Here is a 21,846-nt window from a genome sequence, read left to right on the forward strand (position 1 = left end):
AGGAACCGTTGGCTTGTATTATAAACTTAACAGGTACAGAGTGTTACAGCAAAGTCTCTGGCAGAGCAACAGAAACAGCAGGCAGAACTAATCCAGGTCAGGAACAGAAGGCTGGTGAGTTCACCGGGAGTCAGGCGGGACGGGTAGCTCAGTTGCAGGAAGGGTCGAAGCGCTGGAAAGTCTGGCATTCAATAGCAAAGAACAATCTGGCAACGAACGTGTTCGTTGGGTTGTAGATCCACTCGGGTCTCAGCAAAAGTTCTCTAAAGCACCGTAGCTTGTAAGTGTCCTGCCGTGCTATGGTGTCTTGTTGCTGCCTTGGTTAGCCACCTCAGGTTTTTCACAACAGTCACGCTAGCCCACTGACCAATCAAGCTGCACGTTAATGCTGACGTACTTGTAGGCCACCCAGAAGCTCTGACACGTCAAAGAATACGCCCAACATGTCAAACTAAAGATCTGATTGGTTGAAGACTATAACAATCAACAATATCGTCCCCATTCACTTCAACTGCAAAGGGATTCACTTGTGAGTCTGCAGGCCTCTGCCTCTGTTGTAACCTAGAGACACAGAGGTGAAATCTGATTGGATAAAAGCTCTACTTAAAACAAGCTGCACTGGAAGCAGAGCAACTGAGGAAGACAGTAGCTCTGCAATGAGATACAAATTATTAAATTATTAAATAGCTATAGCTTTGTAATTCTGTCTGGCCAGCAGAGAAGGCCTTGCTGGCCCTGACAGCCCACCACTGCGTGTTACTGATGTTCCTGATGAATAATGTTCACAACACTATAAACCATTCACAATACATTGTGGTGCTACGGATGGTAACTTTTTCTCTTCTTTCCTGTTGAATAGAGCAAGAAGGTAAGATGAGCTAAAAAAAATAAAAGTCTGACAGCTGGCTAATTACTATCATTCAGTGAGTGAACTGAGTTCATGTCGGATCTCTCCAGTGTTGTTGATGAGGGTGAACTTCAGTTTGTCTGCAGGGCTGAACGGCTTAAAGTCCTTCCACCAGAGGTCAGAAAAAGAATGACGGCTCATACAACCTGGACCTGACATCTGTAAATATAAAGGTCACTGACTTCAGAGCAGAATCATTCAATCATGAACTCATGACAGTAATAATGTATTATTCGTATTTTATTTCATTTATAATGGAACTCCACAACAGTGATGACAGAAAGAAGAAAAAGACAAAAATAACAAGATAAGTTGATAAATGAACACAGACTCACAGTGGCAGTGTCTCCAGACTTCACACTGAAAGATTTCTCAAACGTGAACGAGATGTTTCTTCTGTTGACCTGCATTTCTAACCTCCAGCCTCCCAGATGTTGTTCCTGCAGGAGATCAGGTGATAGAGGAGGAGACAAAGAGAGATGCATTCATGGAGCAGTTGAATCTATTTGGTGTTGATCAATGGTTGGATGTCATTTCCCTCTTTACATGAACAAGAGTAACAGAAGGTTATTATTTTGGTTTGGCTCATTAGAATATCTCTGAATACAGTCAGTTAACATATTGCTGTACATATTCTACACACTCATAAAGTACTACTACATTATTCATACACACACAACATTACCTCGTTGGACGTGTTTGTGAGACGGATATATTTGCCCTGTTGGTCGACACCAATGACAAGAACAGATCCTGAGGCTGAGTTGTGATTGGCTGAGCTGCTGTCCTCCTGATGAGGACTGTGATGCTCCAACACTTCACATCTGTTTGCATGTACCTGATAGAGAGACATAACACACTCATCAGTCATTGTAACACTAATCAACCAGCCAACAGACGGACTGATGGGTGATGATCCTCCACTGTAGATTCATGCAGGAAGCGACGGTGAACTGTTGAACTTCTGAAATACAAGTTGGGTTTAGACTTTTTCTTGATTAACCAAATCTTTCTCGCTTTTTCACAAGAAATTGAAATAACTTCAGGCTGGTCTCATCTAGCGTTCGTAGCTCTACGTACTTGTCACGGGGCATGATGAGGACTCAAGCACAGACAGTCAGGTGTAGTGAAAAAAGGGTTTTAATGAATAACCAAAAACAAACAGGGAATCCAAGGACAAAACAAGAGACGAGGGGGGAAATCCGGCAGGACAAGGTTGATGATGTTGTAAATCATAACCACAGATGATAAAGAGGTATTCATTCATCTGTTAGTGGTCTGTCTCTGAGCTGATGTTCTGTATGAGGTCATACCAGGACTAAAGAGAATCCTGCTCAGTTCATTAAACCACCGTTTGAGGAACATCTTTGTGTTTTGGTCTGAAAAAAGGACTCAAATCATTCTGGTCTCGGGCTTGATTTGGACTTATGAATATAATGTTGTTATTGTGTTTATTTGATATATTTAATGCGTGAAAGATAAAAGAATCAACTGGAGGCTTTCAGAAGGATTAACTAATATAGTCAGAAGAACAAAGCACACATTTGCTGAAGTTTTCAGAGGAACAAACCAACAGATGTCTGGAAACAAAACAATATGCTGATGAAAAGATATACAAAAATATTCATAGGAATCAAATTGAAATGATTAACCATGTTATTCTTGTTCGTCTGAACTTCTTTCTCCGCTTCTTCTCTCCGGTGCTGTTCATGCTGGAGCTGAGTTAGAGACAGAGTCCTTCAGTGAAACACATTCAACAACATGACGACAGTGACGAATACAGAGACTTTAGGAGTTACACGTGCTGTACATCAGACATTTCACAGTCATAATGTTCTGCTTTTAGAAGAGAAATCTTTAGTGTAGAATACAGATACAAACCTCCCTGTTCTTAGTCTCCAGCTCCTCTTTCAGGGTCTGAACCTCCTTCTCAGCTTCCTGCCTCCTCTGCTGCTCCTCCTCTCTCCTCCTCTGCTCCTCCCCTCTCCTCTGCTTCTCCTCTCTCCTCTGCTGCTCCTCCTCTCTCCTCCTCTGCTCCTCCTCTCTCCTCCTCTGCTCCTCCCCTCTCCTCTGCTTCTCCCCTCTCCTCTGCTTCTCCTCTCTCCTCTGCTGCTCCTCCTCTCTCCTCTGCTGCTCCTCCTCTCTCCTCCTCTGCTCCTCCTCTCTCCTCCTCTGCTCCTCCCCTCTCCTCTGCTTCTCCTCTCTCCTCTGCTGCTCCTCCTCTCTCTTCTGCTTCTCCTCCTGAAACGGCCACTTAAGCTGAAAGAGAAGACAGAGGTTAGAGACACAGTGATAGAAATGTTCCTTATTAGGGTCTGTGACTGAACACACCATGATACATATTAAACATATATCATGGTGTGATTGTTGTTGATTTTGTATTTAAGTTTTCTACAGTTGAGAACATTCAGTTGTTCCTGTGTTACAAACTCTGAAGTTCCACAAACTAATCTTAAATGAAATGACTCTGAATGAGGTCAAAGTTGACATCTGTCCTGCAGCAGCTCTTCTGCTGTCAGAGGTTATGAAGATGAATGTCCATCAGGAAACCTCTGAGTGTATCACTTCTACAGCTTCACTTACCACAGAGGTGGAAGGCTGGGCTGCAGCGGCTCTGCTTCTTTCCATCTGTGGAGAAAGAAGAGATGAAGAGAGCCTTCTTCTTTTGTTACACATGTTCTATGGATTATTATCTAAACTATTAAAGTATGCTAATGTTTTTAATACTTTAATCTTAATCTGTGATAAAATAAATATTGAGCACGTGGCTGAATGTCTCAGCATCCAACACCAAGCTAATACCAAAATATTACATCGGTTCAGAAGGCATTATCTGTCCACATCCAATTAACATATCCATATTTGGATAAACCTCGAGTATACTACTTCCTGCTCAAAGCCTAAAAAACAAAGATGTAATACTGAGCTTGGTAGAAACAGTGAACCAGCTCACTCAACGTTCACATATGGACAATGGTTCCATTCAAAAACTGGAGTAAAATTCTCAATACAAACAGCAAAGTTAAGGTAGAAAGATGAACCTCCATGTTGTTGGACTCCTTCAGGGTCTGCAGGTTGGTCTCCATCCTCTGAATCTGATCCTGGAGCTGCTGGACTTCAGCTTCTATGTCTTCAATCTGGGAGGAAAGAGGAAACAGGAGAATATGAGAGACACGTCTGTTATTAATGCATAATTTAGAACATAAAGACCCAGTTTATAAAAAGCACCAACAGCTCTCTTCATGGTGCCTCATTTGGATGAAACCAACAGTTTGTGTTCCTCCACTCTCTGAGCATCAATGTGAGTCTTAATATTGAGAAAGAACAAATAGAAACCTTCTTTATGTTGGTGTTTAATTCCTCCTGTTCAATCTGCAGCGTCTTCTTCAGAGTCTGCACTTCCTTCCTCTTCATCTCATCTTGCTTGCTGACGCCCTGAAACATGTTCAGAATCATTCTGAACATAATATACAAAGACCTATACCACAGATAAATAATCATCTGATTTCTGCTCAGCTCTCCATGTGTTACATATTCTGCATTTAAATGTCTCTCTCCTTTATGAACAATATTTAGAGATGAAGATGAGGACATGAACCTCTCTGATCTTCAGCTTCTCCTTCAGGTTCTGCAGCTCGGCCTCGTTCCTCTTCTTCTCTTCATGGAGCTTCAGCAGCTCAGCTTGTTTAGTTTCTACCTGAAAGGACAGAGAGAAGAAGAAGAGACAACATGAGAGACATGTTCATGTATTCACATTTAAAACTACACTCTGGATTTGGTCTCTCTCCTGTTTAGATCTGGTCTTTGAATGACTCTATTTAGTAATGTTCCTGCTTTAAGCAACACTATGGATGATGTAAATACTGTGATTAACTAGAATCAATGTGTCGTATCAAAGTGTAGATGAACCTCATTCTTCTTGGTCTCCAGCTCCTCTTTCAGGGTCTGAACCTCCAATCTCAGCTTCCTTCCTCCTCTGCTCCTCCTCTCTCCTCCTCTGCTCCTCCTCTCTCCTCTGCTGCTTAGATCTGTTCTTCTTAGACTGAGAGAGAGGACAGAGACGATGTGAGGTATGATTTTAACAGGACCAAAGATACCACGCCATGACACATGTAAGAATAAAGACGCCTCAAGTCTGATTTTTCAGCATTTTAATTGAAATAAATTTTGATAAACATTAAGGTTTCAGTAAATCAATCTTCTCACAGTTGTGTCTTCTCCTGCAGTTCCAAAAACTTTTAAGTATTAAATATTCTTCAGGTGAACTCATATTTCTGATTAGTTTCTTCAGATTCTGTTTCTTGATGTCAATGTTTCACACGTTCTTACTCAGATCAAACTTTATCTTTTCTGCTCTTCTTCTCTTTACTCACATGTCTGGACTTCTTTTGCTCGTTATCCTGAACAAGCTGCACTGGCTCTGTTCCATCTGTCATGAGCTGCTCTCTCTCTCTGCCTTCAGTCACACACTGATCTTCAGTTCTGTTCGTTTTGAAGCGGATCTCCTTTTCTCCTTCAGTAGCTTCATCTGAGTAGCTTCTCTTGTTCTCTGTGTACAAACAAAGGAAGGAGAGTTAGAGAATAAAAGACATTGAGGTGGATTTCATGAAATAAAAGCAGATCAGACACTTGAGTCTAAAAGTAAATATAAAATGGGTTATAAAAATAAGACAAAGTTGGACTAATTGGAAATATGACTTGCTGATTGTGTTTTGTCTCCATCTCCACACCACAAAGAGAAGAAACTGAATCAACAGGATACAAACAGCCAAACTAAGAGCCAGACCAGTAATGATGGGAAACAGAGAATAACATTTATAGAAAACTGACGCTCATTTGAACACATTATGAATGAATGAATGGTTTCTACCTGGAACAGTGATGTGAGTCTCTCTGGTCTGGTTGGTGGTCCTCTGTTGGACTCTACAGGTGAAGCTGTTGCTGTGTGTCTTCTCCACAGTCACTCTGCTGCTGACAGTATAGAGGTGATCAGGACCTCTGACTGTCTCTGTAGGTCCAGCAGAGAGGAGGTTTCCCTCACCGTCCAGCCACAACACCTCAGGCTCTGGATACCAGCCTCTAGACTCACAGTCTAGCAGCACTCCTCCTCTGTCTCTGTCCATCCCTGATAACGTTATGACCGCTGAGGAAACAGCACCTGATGCAGAGCAAAAGGTCAAATGTGTGACAGTGCTGTTAATGGAAGATGAACTTAGAATTAGGTGATATAATATATTATAAATAAACTTGCATTGGCTTTTAGATTTAAAATATGTTAACCCCATGAACCCCATGTTCTTCCTTCGAAGGATTTGTGTTTTTTACTCACGAGTTCTATTCCAGAACGCCACACATGGACGAATCTGGGGTTCAGGTCCGGTCTGGCCCACTCCAACGTCAGACCAGACACATCGTCCGCAGGCTCCAGATGACATGGCACAATGATGTCATGGCCAAGGGTTGCTACTATTGGCTGAGATGAGCCAATCAGCTGAGACTGACCTGGAAATAGATAGATGCGTATTAATGTGCAGGAGGTGATGAGCTCGTACTAATACGTCACCTTCCCGGTAAATTAAAAGTGCCGTATCAGTCATAGCTGCAGTGTTTGACAAACATGAAGCAGAAAACACTCAGTCAGATAAAAGTTTTTCTACTTTTCTTTTTGCATTTTTTACCGAAAATGTAATAATACATGCATTACGTAATAACCAACACAAATGGACGTGTTCATCTGTGGACATGTTATTCATTTAACAATTGAGCTTAATTAACTCCCCAAAAATTAAACTAGACCTCTATGTGGTGCCCCCCTTCGTGTTCAATCTTCTTACAAATAAACACAAACTCACAGACCTCATGTCAAAAGCCGACCTGGAAAAATGAATTCAAGCTTTTATTTCTTGCATGGTGGACCACATGAAAGGTCTTTGACAGAGCTCCCCAAAGAGACCAACAATCAGCTTCAGCTCATTCAAAATGAAGCTGCTAGAGATCTTACAGGGACCAAACGGTCTCACCACATCACCACAGTGTGTAACTCACTACACTGGTGATAGTGATTTGTGACTGCATGTGTGTTACCTCTACACGAGTGTGTTAGGAGGAGATGGAAAACCAAAACACCGAGGGGTCTGATGGGAGACTGAAGGGACAGCCCGTCTGTCTGGTGAAGCATCCTGCTGCTCTGAAAATGAACCAGTGATACAGGGAATAAACACTTTTTGAATTGTTCAAATAAGTGACTCAACCATCCCTGGGCAGAGTACAAGAGGCACTCCATCTATAGTTAGTGTTTCATCTCCGTAAAGCTGGAGGACTTGTGAGAGGCTGAGGTATCCTGACTTTTAGTATCTCGTGCTCTTTTGAAGATAAAATGTCTCGTTATCTCATCTGTTTTGTGATTTATCGGACTTTGCTGATTTTAAAATGCAATGTTATATTATATTTATGGATTCCGTTTGTCACACCCTCTACGTTGTCTTCGATAAAAACACTTCCCTCTTAGAATTATTAAAATACTCACACGTGGACTTCTTTACATTTTTGTTGATATTTAATAAATCATGCTCTTTTCACCTTCACTTTATTAAACACAGACGGTAATGTAGCCATTTCCATGTTTGGTGCAACAACAGTTGTGTTGTATTGTAACTGTCTATGCCAGCAGGGTATCAGAAGTGAACAATTCATTTTAAAAGTGATTGATTCTGCTGGATTAACAATGACTCTACGTTTGAAATACATTTCACATGTGGATTCAATGTTTCCTCCGACACAAAGGCAATAAAATAACTTTATAACTCTGTAATAAACTATTGTTATGGTCTAAATGCACACCTGCCCTTATTCTAGAAGGTGATAATGTCTGTTAAAATAAAAGTTGAAACATACAGAATTGTTAGAAATTAACTAAGAAGACGACGTACCTGCTTCATGATATGTCAGTGATTTATTCAGACTGCACGGCTGTAACTTATTGGTAAGCTATGTTCATAAACTCAGTTTCCCTTTGAATGTCTCTGCAAACACTTGAACTTTGAGCCTGTTGCTAGGTAACTGGTCACGACAACAAAGATATTATAGCTGCAATTAAAACATCCAGGTCTGTTTGCTACCTGCAGGGGGCAGAGCAGGACTTGTCTCTCAGGTTCACAGCATTTGAAGCCAAACGGCATCTATATAGCCGAGAGTTTACACGATGTAATATAAATGCTGACTGGAGACAACATGTCAACCATCACCTACTGACAAGGAAGGAGGACTCAAACACAGACTGATACACAAAGGCCCAATTCCAATCCGGCCCCTAAACCCTCTACCTAAACACTTCCACTGCTTTCACATGGAGGGTCCACCATATTAGGTGCCATCCCAAACCAAATAGCAGGGAGTGGAAGTGGGCTATAAAAGCCTCCAACACGCTCCCCTTACTGACCACGCTCAACACTGTTTAGTGTTCTTAATGGAACATGCTCCGTTACTACACGTACAAACATGTACTGGTAAACTGCTCAAACTAAGATGTTTAAATAGTCATAAAGACGAACAACTCAAAGGTTACATTGTATTTTAATTATATTTCTTACATAATTGACATGGAACTGGTGACTTTCTGAGAAGTATTTGTTTTCAGAATAAGATACTGTAGAAAAATGGCTTTTCCAAGCTTCTCCAAATAGACTGCTAATCATCATCATCATCATCATCATCATCATCATCATCACAAGTCTTCGTCTGATAATAAAGGGTATCAGTTACCGTTAAACCACTTTGCTGAAGCTGCCACTGCTGCTTTTAATATTTATGTTTTTTTAATATCTACAATTATCAACAATGGGTCTAATATTAAATGTTGATAGAGATGTAATATTTAGGGTCATGTTTTAACAAATGAATAAACGTATACCAGTAAAGTAAAATTACTTATTCATTTTTCTTTACATGCTTGATATTAAAAAGCTGATTTTACACTGCTGGTCTTCAAAGTTGAATATCACCAATAATGTGTGAAAGGTGTATAAAACTCCTAATGTATGAATGATGCAGAACATTTTAGGGTTTAAAATGAGTAAAAATCAGTAGATAAGAGTTGAAAATGCACGAAAAAGCTTCAAATGGTAGTTTTAGAGCAAAGACTTAAATGAGCTTACTGAAAAGTAGTTGAGATTTCCTTTAATTGTCTTTGTTGGAATGAGAATAAAACATCAGCTGAGGTCTAAGAGTTGAACTGTAATCACTTTTATTTAAAACAAATCTAGGTCCAAGGTACATAATTAGAACGTCTAGAGTTATTCTACAAGAAGAGGAAGAGGACACGTTAGGATCAGACTACACTAATGAGCTCATCTCAGTCTCAAAGGCTCAAAGGCTGTATTATTATAATTATAAGCTGTGATATCAAATAGCTTTTGCGGCTCCAGATACATTTTATTTGGTGGAAAATAGAGCAAAATGGCTCTTTGGATAGAAAAGGTTGCCGACCCCTGTTCTAGGCGTATTGTGCATGCTGGCTGTTTGGCTCTATAAGTGTTTTATTCTGCAACATGTTGAAGGCCGGGCTGCACATTCCTGTTGCGTCTTTATTAATCATTGCATTTGTATTTTTGTGTCGTTGACTACTGAACTACTTGCTGTAATCGTAGGTAAGGAGGACGTTGGCACAGTCTGAGCATGAGACATTCAGGACAGCAGCGCTGCATTATTGCTGTTTCCTTTCGCTGGCACCTTGAAAGAGTTTGTCCTCATTCAGCGGGTCTGAAACAAACAAAAAGACCAGATGGGTTTTGTGTCATGTGTCACATATTTTAATTGTGAAGTCTTGTTTCTCCTGCAGCTTGATGAAGGTGACGTTTCTGAAGCTTCAGTGAGATCTTCCTTCTCCCTCCGGTTCTCTGTGTTCATCGGCCCTGAAGATGGTCCAGAGGTGAAGGTTGGCGACCTGGTGTGTGTGTGTGTGTGTGTGTGTGTGTGTGTGTGTGTGTGTGTGTGTGGTTTCGTTCAGGACTCTCAACTAACATTTTATACCAACCTAAAATACAACCCAAGCTGTCTCAAAGTTAATGTGGACCGTCCCTAATTAAAAAAGTTAGTTAATCATTAATTGAAATCTAAAMAAATCTAGTAAATAAATTTACTATACATTCACAACATTGTTTTTATTTTATCTTAATCTTAAAAATGCAATTGTACTGGTTAGTTATTTATAATGTGCATGTTTTTAAAAAAAGTATCATTTGGTCAAATAAAGTTGGGAAGAGGAATAAATAAGTGGTTAACATGATTTGAACTGCTGCAGAGTTTTTGATTCCTCATAGTTAGCGTAACGTCATCGTCAGCTTACTCATTGTAAATGCAAACGTCGGCTGCAGACTGGTTATCTAGCATTAACTGTAATGTTACCGTTCCATCATCATCAAACATTTTAACGTTAACTTACTGGTAACGTTGACATAAATACAAGCAAACGTGACTTGGGTTTAATTCTCTGTTACGTGTGCTGCTGTCTTGAGGAGAGGTATGTGTGTATGTGTGTGTGTGTGTGTGTGTTTATGTCTTAAGAGGTTTAATAAGAGCTGTGTGCTACACTAAACGTTCACTCATTTTAAACGCTGTTCATTGCCCCCCGCACGACTGGACGTCCTTAAGCTCAAGCCCTGGTTTCACTTAACCATGGTAACTTTTAACCAAATCAAAATAAATTTGATCTTGACTTTAAAAGCCCTGCATATTATGGCATCGGGCTACCTGTCTGAGCTTCTCAATCATCAATAACCAGCCCTGAGCCTGAGATCCTCTGACAAGGCCGTGTTAGCTGTTCTCTGTTCACGGCTGAAGAAATAAGGTTGAAAGGGCATTTGTCGTATTTGTATTCGACACCTCCTCCTCTCTTAATTAGCTCTTGGTTTCAAAGCACTTTATAACAGTAGTTTTTTAAAAGGTGCTATATGAATTAAGTTATTATTTTTAATTATATTTCTATTATTTTTTCACTGTCCCGAACAACGAACACTTGAAATGTAAAACATTGCGATTTGACCTCTATTTAAATTTGTGCATTTTGGAATTCCCACCAGCAAGGAGGGAACTGAGAAAAGGTACGTCCATGTGAGCCCAGGATGAGTTCGCTTTCTTGATGGGTATTTGGGCTGATTTTGTTACCAATGTTATCTGTTCAACTGACTTTGCAAGTGATGAAGGACCATCATGTGATGGAGAGATCTCAGTTAAGCCTTAATACCCAGATGGGATGAACAGGAATAAGTAAGTAAATAAGTGGTTAACATGATTTGAACTGTTGCAGAGTTTTAGATTTTTCATAGTTAGCATAACGTCATCGTCAGCTTGCTCACTGTAAATGCAAATGTCGGCTGCAGACTGGTTAGCTAGCGTTAACTGTAAGTTAACCATTGCGTTATCATCAAACATTTTAACGTTAGCTAACTGGTAACGTTTACATAAATACGTGTAATTTTTTATATAAGTAAACGTGACTTGGAAGGTACTATATAAATAAAGTTCTTATTATAATTTCTCTGTCCCGAAGAATGAACACTTGAAATGTAAAGTATTGCAATTTCACTTTGAATTTTTGAATTTCCACCAGCGGAGGAGGGAACAGGTAAGTCCATGTAAGCCCAGAATTTTGCACTAGCTATCTTAGCAAGCTAGCTATCTCCCTATATATATATATATATATATATATATATATATATATATATATACATATAGGTTGATTAATTTAAAGTACATTTTCTGCAGCATCAGTCTAATGTTCTTCTCCGTGTTGATCAGACCTGCAGATGGAAAAGTGATGAAGGATGCCGACAACCAACGTAGGAACGCGGGTTCAACCCCTGCCACAGATAAGTGACACAGGAGTTATTGGGATGAGTGAATGAGTGGGTTAATTTCTCGCTTGCGCAAACGCCGTTCGTCGCAATTTCTTGTCAATTTCAACTTGCGAATTTCTAAATTTCCAACATTGACCAGCATGGAGGGATCAGAGAACGGGTAAGTTCATGTGTACCCAGCAGGTGGAGCTAGCTAGCTTCATGGAGAAATGCTTTTATTTTAAATGAAGGTTAAAACTTACAAAAGGGCATTGCAGCTTGCTCTACTTTAATTTGTATCCTACAGGAGCGGAAGTTTTGAATTAAGATGCAAATTTGACGTTAAATACAGCAGCAAGTGGCAATGATCTGGGTCCAAGCAGATTGACAATGAGCACTTGTAAACATACCACATGAAGTGCATGTTCTAGAGGAGGTGACTTATTGACTGCACCAACTGTCAAACATAGCTTTACATACACCATCTTACAACTTGAGGCAATGGCATCACATGCTCAGAACTGGGATATTTTCGTCTCTTTAGAGTTAAACGCCACAACAATAATAAAATTTAGTTTGTAATTGGTAAAGTAGAAACGCATATGGCATGTCATCTTTTAGACCACAAGAGTTAAAAACAGATTGGCAGAAAAATGATCTCCCCATGTGCAGGTAGTTTCCTCATGACCTCTTCAACCCAGCCCACCAGTCCCTTTGCCAGGAAGCCAAAGCAACCTCACAAGCAGAAGGCAGAGAGGATTCATTTAGCACAGCTCTGTGGCTGTTTATTGTGTTTCTCAAAATGGACTGATGTGGTTCTAAGCTGTCTCGCAGCATCAGTCTATTTTTAAGAGTGAGCGGTTTATTAAAGCGGGGCAGTTAAACCACATTGTTCTATCTGCTCACGTCTGAAGACACTGTTTATACGAACAGAGCAGCTGCAGCTTTTAAATACGCTCAACTGTGGTCAACTACTGACATCTGAAGCAGCTTGAGTTAACGTCTCGTAACGTATTGAACCATTACTATAATGAGATTAAACAAGCTGTACTACAATGACTCTTGATCGGGCTGGCTCAGGCTTGCCTTGGATGATAAAATAAGTTAAGATAATTCTTTATTAGTCCCACAGTGTGGAAATTTGCAGGATTACAGCAGCAGAGTGGATAGTGCAAACAAACAAACAAAAGACAAGTAGAAAAACAAGATCGAAAGAAGTATAATAAATACATAGTCACACAGCAAAGGTGTAATAAATAAGTACAAATTGTAAACAAAAAAACAACAAACTAACATGATGTAGTCGGACTGAATGGTTGTTAATATTGCACTGTGGATTGAACAAATTATTAATATCAGTGGAAACATTGGATTTATATTGCACATTAATGAATGAGGAATAGTCAGGTTTTGGTATGTGTGGTCTACTGGGAGCTGTGTTGGTTGTGCAGTCTGACATCGGCAGGAAGGAATGACCTGTGGTATCTGTCCTTCACACACCGCGGGTGAAGCAGCCGGTCACCGAAGGAGCTGCACAGTGCTGATACAGTGTCCTGTATGGGACACCTGCATGTCCATCAGGGATGATAGCGTAACCATCATTTCCATCTCATGGATTGACTAATTTTTTTATGTTCTGTACACATGACATCTATTGTACTCATGTCCATCCTGGGGGAGGGATCCCTCCTCTGTTTCTCTCCTTTAGATTTAGTGTTTTTTGGGAGAGTTTTTCCTGTTCCGAAATGCTGGATTCATATATCAGGGATTTAAGAGCAGATATTAACTCAAGACCCCTCTACGCTTCGGCAGAAGCTCACATTTGCGTTGATGTCATACATTAGCCACAGAAAGGGGAGGTTCCTGCCTTCATTACACCTAACTGTACTTCTGACTAATACTCAGACAGTCGGTAGCAAGACATCATGGAGGTCACAGCTCTCTGCGTCACACTGAGTGAGTAAATGTCTAATGTTCACGGAAATCTATTGATACAATCTCTGTGAAAGAAATAACAGGGCATATAGAGAGTTGTAATGTCACTGATGGAGCAAATATTACAGACATTTACATGTTAGTTATGTTATGTAACATGTGATACAGTAACAGTTCTCTTGTTTCTCCAGTGACGCCTGTGATGTTGCTGCTGGTCGCACAAGTTGACTTCAGTTATTCTCAAAAAGCAGGTAACTAACTTTACAATTTTATTTGTAATTGGTTTCATTTTTAGAAACAATGTCTTGTTATATTCTGCATCCCAAGTGATAATACCGAAATACTAGTATGTAACAAAATAGCATACCGCTAATAAAGCAAAGGGAAAAGCCAAAATGTATACATTTATTTATTGCATTTAATTAAGGATGACTTGAGAAACATTTGAAGAGTGTAATGCTTGTCCAAATTCAACTCTGTTAGGAAAAACAAGAAAATCTTTGTGGCAAACTCTTGTTTTGATGTAATTTATGTGAATTTCAAATACAAGTTGTTGGAATAGTAGACATGTCATTCTTTGTCTCTGTACTGGATGCAGCTTTTCCTCAGGTTGTTCCAAACAGACAGCAGCACTTTCAATATGAGTCCCTTGTGGTCAGCTGTGAGGGACTGGAGGGGCTGACTGGATGGAGAGTGATGCAGAGGATCAAAGGAGTAGATAAAACATGTGCTACCGACTGGTCCAAATCCACAGGACCCTGTGAAATAAAAGATGCCTATCCAGCACTTGACAGTGGAGAATACTGGTGTGTAATGGGAGTAAAGACCAGTAACACTGTCAACATCACTGTCACTGGTATGCAAACACTAAAACACTAAGAACACAAGGCCATCACATGTTTAGTCTGTGAGCATCTCAGTTTGAAGATTAATTGAATTATTTGTTAAGTGTTGATGCATTACTGTGTTAATAAAACATTACCTGGTAAACTATTAAAACCAGGAATCATCTGCTACATGGGCCAGCTTTATTCAATGACATTTTAAATTATGTAATTAACATATTTTTTATCTACGTGTTGTTCAGATGGTCCAGTGATCCTGGAGAGTCCGGTCCATCCTGTGATGGAGGGAGAAGCTACGGCTCTGAGCTGCAGAGTTAAGCAGGCGTCCCCCTACCTCACAGCTGAATTCTTTAAAGATGGCCACTTGATGGAGAGAAGCTCTACAGAAAATGTGAACATCCTCACTGTTTCCAAGTCTAATGAAGGACTCTACAAGTGCAGAATCCCTGGAGCTGGAGAATCACCTGTGAGCTGGCTGACTGTCAGAGGCGAGACGTAGCAGTGTTTAAAAATAAATCTATTGATGCTTAGTACCATACCTATTTCAAGTTGTATGTTTTAAAGGTTGATAGAAGTATTACAAACAACTTGTAGGTCTCAGGATGTATTATAATTTGAGTGGACTCAGTAAAAAGTATTATATTGATATCAAAAAGCATTATGTCTCATCTGCTGCACATCCCATTATCTCTCCAACAGCCGATGAAGAGCCTCATCACGGCCCTGAGCTCCTTCTGCTGCTCTGCATTGGTGTAGGTGTTTTCTTCGTGGCTTTGCTGCTGTTGGTGGGATTACGGGTGGGATGTAGGAAACGTCCAACAATCACCACAGGTACAGATAAATGGACACCACTTCAAATACTGATGCAAAGTTTGCTAAAAGTCAGATCTTCACTGTCACAATTGTGATAAAACACAATGTAGTTCTGCGTGTGTTAGAAATGTTAGCATGGATGCTAATATATGTTTGAAATTTCTGATGGATCCTGACGGCCAATTACGCTGTTCTCACTCGTTTCATTCCATTCAAACAGATTCTCCAACCCGTCCTTCCTCGTTCCAGTCTTCCTCTTCTCCTCAAACAGGTGAGGAACACCAACCTCCATTTATTTTAACACAACGGTATACTGTGTGTGTATCTTGTCACTATGCAAATGACTCCGGGTAGGAAGGTGGGCGGGGCTAATTACCCCAGCTTTCTATCTATCTTACAATCTACTCAGTCCTAACATCTTTCATCGATAAAGAAATGAAACTGTCGGTTGGATCAATGTCTTAAGCCTAAGAGGACTTCCACCCATCCACACCCAGTAAGTGGGACATGTAAAGTAAGGCCCTATAGAAACATCGCCAAAAAGTGAATTCATGCCTTGTTTTCAGCAGATTATACCTCTGTAATGCATTATCCACAGGCCTTCCAAAACACTCCATTGACAGACTAACCAAGAAAAAAAAGATAGAGGTATAAGGCCAGCTCCAGCCAGCCAGAATTAATTTCATAATTCCACTTATACATGAAGCCCTCAATAACCAGGAACCACATTATTCTGTGAGTTCTTTGTACTTTTAGACCTCATTGTCATTCTGACATTGTCGTCTGTCGACCTTTACGTATATTATTCTGGGGCATTTCGGATGGTGTGAAGAATGGTGTCGTAGCCCAGTGATGTAAACAGAGGAAAGTTTTTGTAAAAAATGACAAATGCTTGTGTTTCATGCATGCACATTACACATGTGCATGTGTGCACACTTCCAGGAAGGGTAGCACTGAGTTAAAAGTATGTCAAAAGCAATCACAAAACCATGTTTCTGCCATGCTATGTCTAAACTATGTCAAGTATGATAAAGAGTCCAAGGATTCGAGATCCACAAACGAAACATGGGAGTTAAAACAAGTGTTGGTATACTAGAATAATATCAATCCGCTTGCTGATATTTTATTATAGGAATAGATTTATAGAATGTATGTAAGTAAGCTTATTTGCTTTGGCATAACTACCTGTTATTCATAGGGTGTTGTATTTTTATTATGTTTCAGTGTATGGACAGGTCAGTGTAGCTGTTCCGGTCCAGGGAATATATGCTGGCGTCACAAAACCCAGGATGGAGAAAGGTAATTAACTTGAGAAACAAAGACTTTAACATCTAAAAATGTAATATATTAGTATTCAAGTTGACCTTCATTTAGACTTAAGTTTGCATCAGTGACATTACTGTGGTGTCACATCAAGAAAATGGTGAGAGCCACTGAATTACTTATCTGACATTTATATGCTATTTTGAGGGTTTGTTCATCTTTAAAGTTAAACTGTGTCTGCTACAGGAAGTTCAGGCCTGAGTGATAGTTAAAGCTTCTTTTTTAGCTACCCAGACATAAACCACACGAGAAACCCACTGACAAAAGAAGGTGGACGGGCCCCTCAGTTCATAGCCGCTCTCATGTCGGCTGATCTTATGGTTATAGGGAGGCTGTTTAAGTCAAGAAGCCACCATGAAAATAGTACACCACAATGCACGTGTTACATTTATTTTTATCAGGACAAGTGCTTTAAGGCACCCGGCAGCCTCATGTGTTGTGTGGGTAAGTGAATGGGTGGTCAGTATTTCATACAATGGGGCCAGTAATCAGAACACTCATACGTCGCAGTAAATTTGGACCCTTATTTTCTTACAGATTCATATTTTATCAGTATAACAGTCAATAACACAGAAGGACACTAAGTCCAAACTGTGATCGGATGAAACAGGGCAACAATTTGTAAAATATTAGTTTAGAATAGAAAAAGTAATCAAATTGGACCCTAATTAAAGTCTAATGCAGTATCTAACACACATATTAAGTTGGGCATCATCTGCATGATAATGATTTAAAAACACAATCAAAGTTGTGGATGGTGCATTTAAGGAAAATATGTGTTTTTAGAAAAAGTGCCAATAATTTAGGTACCCTACATTGCAGCGTTAGGCCGGTTCGGACGTCTGTATGTGTGGTTGCGTGTATTTAAATAGTTGTTCAATCTTGTACTTTTGAATGTCTCAGGCTCTCTTAAAAATGGTCTCTCAGTCAGATAATGACGAGTCCTTTTTGTTTATGCCTGTTCACACACATTAAGCCTGGGGAAGGCTTGACGAACAATTCAGTCCACAATGATAAAGGTAACACTACTGAGCTGAACCCGGGACAGAACAATCCACTCAGCACTTTTATTATTACTGCCACTTGGTCACTTTAAGACTTTAAGATGGATAATTGTTGTGTATTGTTGTGTATAGTGTATGTTGTCAAATGTGCCAAAGCTTAAATTATACGTGTATTTCAATTTCATTCAAATCAAAAATGTATCTGAATCTGAATCAGATGTGTTTTCACTCTTGTCCTGCTGGAATGGCGGGCGACTTAAACATCTTTTTTCATTGGAGAGAAGAAAGATAAATGAGCTAAAACAATAATGTTAACCTTTTTAAGTCCATAGCTGTGCTTCATTCAGGACACAGGTCATGGAGAGTTTAAATCTGCATTCAGTATTTTATAGACTGATTCATTTACTTTAAGCATCAGTATATTTTCTTCCCCTGTGGTCCATCATTCTGACCAATGTTACAATGATATCAAGAGACTTCAAAGCTATTTAGGGTCGTATATATATTTCAGCTTTCAGATAAATGAAAAATTCACAATTTTGAAAGGTAATTTCTTTCCAAAACAGAACCAGGAGGATCCAGTCATTGCAACAGAATTGTAGGTACCAACCCGCTTGTAACAGAAGAGGATCCCTTCTATTATACGATTGATTAGGCAAGACTGACTTTGCTCTATTTTCTGTCTAGAAACAGGGTTGTATGCGTCCTAATTGTTCTGAACATACTGACAGCTACATCCTTTCCCCCGGTGTATCTTGCAGGTTCCTGAGAGCAGAGACTCCTGACTGAAGAAGGAAGAGATGTAAAACTATGTGCAGGTCCTACGACCACACAGAGCTCTTGAATTAATGCATTTTGTAAAATGTCGACCAAATTTGTTTTTAAACTGTAACATTTCTAATCACCCCCGTTGCAGAAATAAAGTTTTATAATTTTCTTCTAAACAAAACTGTTTTCAATTTGTTGTATGTGTTTAATAGCGTCAGTTGGGAGAGTTGTCTATGTTCATGATAAAAGACAATATTTCTGTGCTTAAAGAATTATAGATATCGCTGGTTATGTACATTTGTAGACAGAGAAAATGTATTCTTAATTAATGACAATGGGAGGTTTCTTTATCATCATCTGAGGGCTTCAGCTAACTCACAGCCTCAGTGTCTGAAGCAGTTACAAGAACACAGCTGCTGTAGATTATAATACACTGACTGAGGTCAAGTAGTAAGATAATTACATCCGTTTGACCTGAAACAAATATAGACACATGTGACAAATGATAGCATCACTTCTAAATTTGAATTGAAGTTGATTAGGTGTCTCCATTTCTACAAAATGAAGACAAGATGAATTATGGGTGCTGAAGAGAACAAACAGTGCAATTAACCCTGACGTTCTGAATTACGATGTGAGGAAAAGTGAGAAAGGAAAATCTGACGAGCTGCTACAGAAAGCTTTGCAGAAGGTACGTAAAACAGAGGAAAAGAGAGATGGAAAAAAGTTGCACAAATTCACACGTCCTTGGAGAGTAGTTGGTTTGTGATATTTGCAACACGAACCAGACAATAAGTTAACATACAAACACAACATTCAACCAAATGTATTTGTCTCTTTTGTGGAGGAGTTGATTATCGGCATAGAAGAGTTTGTATAAAACCTCCAAGAGCTTCCACTGGTTTACTTTTTGTGTCAGGCTCGGCCTTATTATGGAAGTGGAAGATTTTCTTGTAAATGTACGATTTTGGAGAATATTACCCCTCCAGCCTAGCATGTCGTCCGCAGAGGGCAGACAGCGGCTCATTGACTGGAGTTCAGTTGTTGTTGATGGATCTTGGATAAAGCCTGCTAACGCTACATGAATGCTGGATAACGTTGAAACCGACTATTTCCACACTTCCCTGGATTCAACAAGCAGATAAGCCTGCAGGAAGAGGGCTACGCTGCCATTGCATTATTGCAAATCAATGCCGTAAGTTTATTTCACCAAGTTTCTGAGTCACTGCAGGCCATGATCTCTTAATCATGGCACACATTGTTTAGACCCATCATTCATTAATGCAAGAACAGAGTTCGTATTACAGAACAAACACAAATTAATGTTCACGATGACCTCTCTCCAGTGTAATAGTAGTTATTTATTCCACATCTTCTCATCGGTAACCTTTACACTTACATGAGACACGTGCTATTTTCACAACATTGCAAAGATAATAGTCTTCAATCACAAACTCAGTATGTGTGCTTCAGATGAAAGAGATGCAATACTATTCAGTTGACCACAGTGCGTGTATCTAAAAGCCGCTGTGTGAGAAACGTGTAAACGTTGTTCTCACACATGTGAACAGAGACGGAACAAGTCAGTTTAACTGTTCGACCATAATAAACTAATACTTCTTAAAAATAGACACAGATTCTTTGGTGTGAAGATGTGATCGTTTAAAGCTCGTCCTTCAGTCAGCTGCTGCTCAGTAACCTGTAAGATAAGAACATAATGTAAAAGTATGTCAAGGAAACATGGAAGTGCAGACTTAAGATACAGCCTTATTTTATTATCAAAACACATATTTGTGTGTTAAAACAAAACTCAAGTGTAGGTATGGATTGGTTGACTGATTTATTGATTTAACAAATGTTAGCACAGAGCTTATTCCTAATTAAACGTGAACCATTTAAAATTCCTCATTACTGATTACATTTAGGTTACATCTAGAAATACTGACTTCATACAACAATTCAGTCAAACATTTTGATATGATATTTTATTAGTCTTCTAATTTTTAAAAGCAGCAGAATCAAAGCTTTGACCAACAAGTAAAGGGAAATGCTGTTGGAAGCGGTGTCAAGTCATATCTGAGTTATCCCATATGTGTGTTTTTGTCTTTGAGTCAGAAACGCTGTAAGCTCTGCTACATCCGACTTGTTGCTTATGATACAGAAGTGCTGAAACAAGCATCGATGCCTGTGTTCGATTTTATAATACATTTAAACCCAAATGTAAGTATAGTTTTATAGTCAATTAACAATATTTTACAATCCACAAACCACCAGATCATACATCTGTCTTGAGTCTTTCCAATCTCTACGATTCAGATATGATGTGGATGCGGCATAAAAAGCCAGTTTTGACCTCAGTCTTACCTACGGGATAGTAGAATATAAGGCATTCTCTTTAGTAGATGGGTTGCTACTTGCTGAGGGCTCTGCTTTAACAATAGAAGGAATTATGTCAGTGTGTTGCCAAAATATTGACAAACACTAAATTCACTGAATTTATCACAAAAGACACCATTCAAATGGCTTTTTAATCACAAGTCTTACCCAGGTGTTGAGTGGCACCCGGGCCCACGGTGCAGTAAAGAGGTGTCGATGGCAATTCATCCTCATCTGAAGGAGAGACAGTGTTAGTCAGCTGATGAGTAAAAATATCAACATCAGTAATAATGCTCTGGATCAACTTAAGTTAAGTTTGAATATCTGTTTGTTCCCTTCAATGCTTTTTCTTTGAACCAGGGATAGTTTAACATTTGAGGTTGTGCACTTTTTTCTCTTGTCTCTTCAAAAAGCTCCCACCATTCAGTCGCAACGTGACAGTAAAACCCAAATGAGTTTAATAATCTCATGTTTTGACTGTTTAATCATTGTGTTATGGCTTAGATTCATTGGGCTTAAGAAGTATAATTCCTGTACACAAAACCAATAGATGCATTCAGAGACTAATTCACTAACTGACGTGCGGTTGTGTTGACGGTTATTACCATTAATGTGCATGGCAGTTCATTTCTAAACCAAATGATACATTAAGAAATGTGAGCTGTTTTAGTGAATAAATCCACAATGTAGATATTGCTTATTGTGGTCTGTATTAGACATGAGGTAGAAAAAGTATGTAGCAGTAGCATTAAAGCAAAGACAATGTCAGGTGAAGTACCTTTCTTCTTCCTCTTTTTTGTTACGACCGTATACGTCACTTTGTCTGCATCCGCCGCATTGACCTCTACAGAGACTGAAGAAACTACTGTACATCCATTCACACAGTAGATACAGGAGACACATTTTATTTTCATAATAAGCCTTTCATTTTAATCACAATTTTATTTTCACAAGTAGAGTTCTCATTTTAATCATTGGAAAAAATCAACAGGAAATTAGTGTGTATATATATATATATTTACAGTATATATATAATAAATATC

The 21,846-nt window shown here is 39.3% G+C and overlaps 2 protein-coding genes, 1 long non-coding RNA gene and 1 pseudogene across 4 annotated transcripts; 2 read left to right on the forward strand and 2 right to left on the reverse strand.

The window, feature by feature from the left end:
* Positions 1-644: 644 nt before the first annotated feature.
* On the reverse strand, positions 645-2,835 carry LOC116400887 (prelamin-A/C-like). 2 transcript variants are annotated; one of them, XM_031878986.1, is made up of 4 exons: positions 2,560-2,835; positions 1,593-1,745; positions 1,243-1,347; positions 645-1,066 (listed from the first exon to the last, which is right to left on the reverse strand). In XM_031878986.1, exons 1-4 carry the CDS (start codon positions 2,560-2,562, stop codon positions 917-919), a joined length of 411 nt encoding a protein of 136 aa, XP_031734846.1. In that variant the 5' UTR covers positions 2,563-2,835; the 3' UTR covers positions 645-916. The 2 variants fall into 2 exon arrangements, with proteins under 2 accessions (XP_031734846.1, XP_031734844.1); XM_031878984.1 differs by having other exon boundaries at positions 1,593-2,835.
* A 326-nt stretch (positions 2,836-3,161) lies between these two features.
* On the reverse strand, positions 3,162-7,908 carry LOC116400877 (golgin subfamily A member 6-like protein 22; annotated as a pseudogene).
* Positions 7,909-13,661: 5,753 nt separating this feature from the next.
* Positions 13,662-15,018, forward strand: LOC116400882 (low affinity immunoglobulin gamma Fc region receptor II-a-like). The gene is made up of 4 exons (XM_031878980.1): positions 13,662-13,695; positions 13,866-13,925; positions 14,273-14,530; positions 14,762-15,018. The coding sequence occupies exons 1-4, from the start codon at positions 13,665-13,667 to the stop codon at positions 15,016-15,018; spliced, it is 606 nt and encodes a 201-aa protein (XP_031734840.1). The 5' UTR covers positions 13,662-13,664.
* Positions 15,019-15,265: 247 nt separating this feature from the next.
* LOC116400874 (uncharacterized) lies at positions 15,266-16,633 on the forward strand. The gene is made up of 3 exons (XR_004213948.1): positions 15,266-15,350; positions 15,553-15,603; positions 16,557-16,633. It is a non-coding gene; the product is annotated as an uncharacterized LOC116400874 (long non-coding RNA).
* The last annotated feature ends 5,213 nt before the right edge of the window (positions 16,634-21,846 follow it).

The sequence above is a fragment of the Anarrhichthys ocellatus genome, unplaced genomic scaffold (genome assembly GCF_004355925.1).
Source record: "Anarrhichthys ocellatus isolate YVR2014 unplaced genomic scaffold, GSC_Weel_1.0 scaffold214, whole genome shotgun sequence".
Lineage (NCBI taxonomy): Eukaryota > Metazoa > Chordata > Actinopteri > Perciformes > Anarhichadidae > Anarrhichthys > Anarrhichthys ocellatus.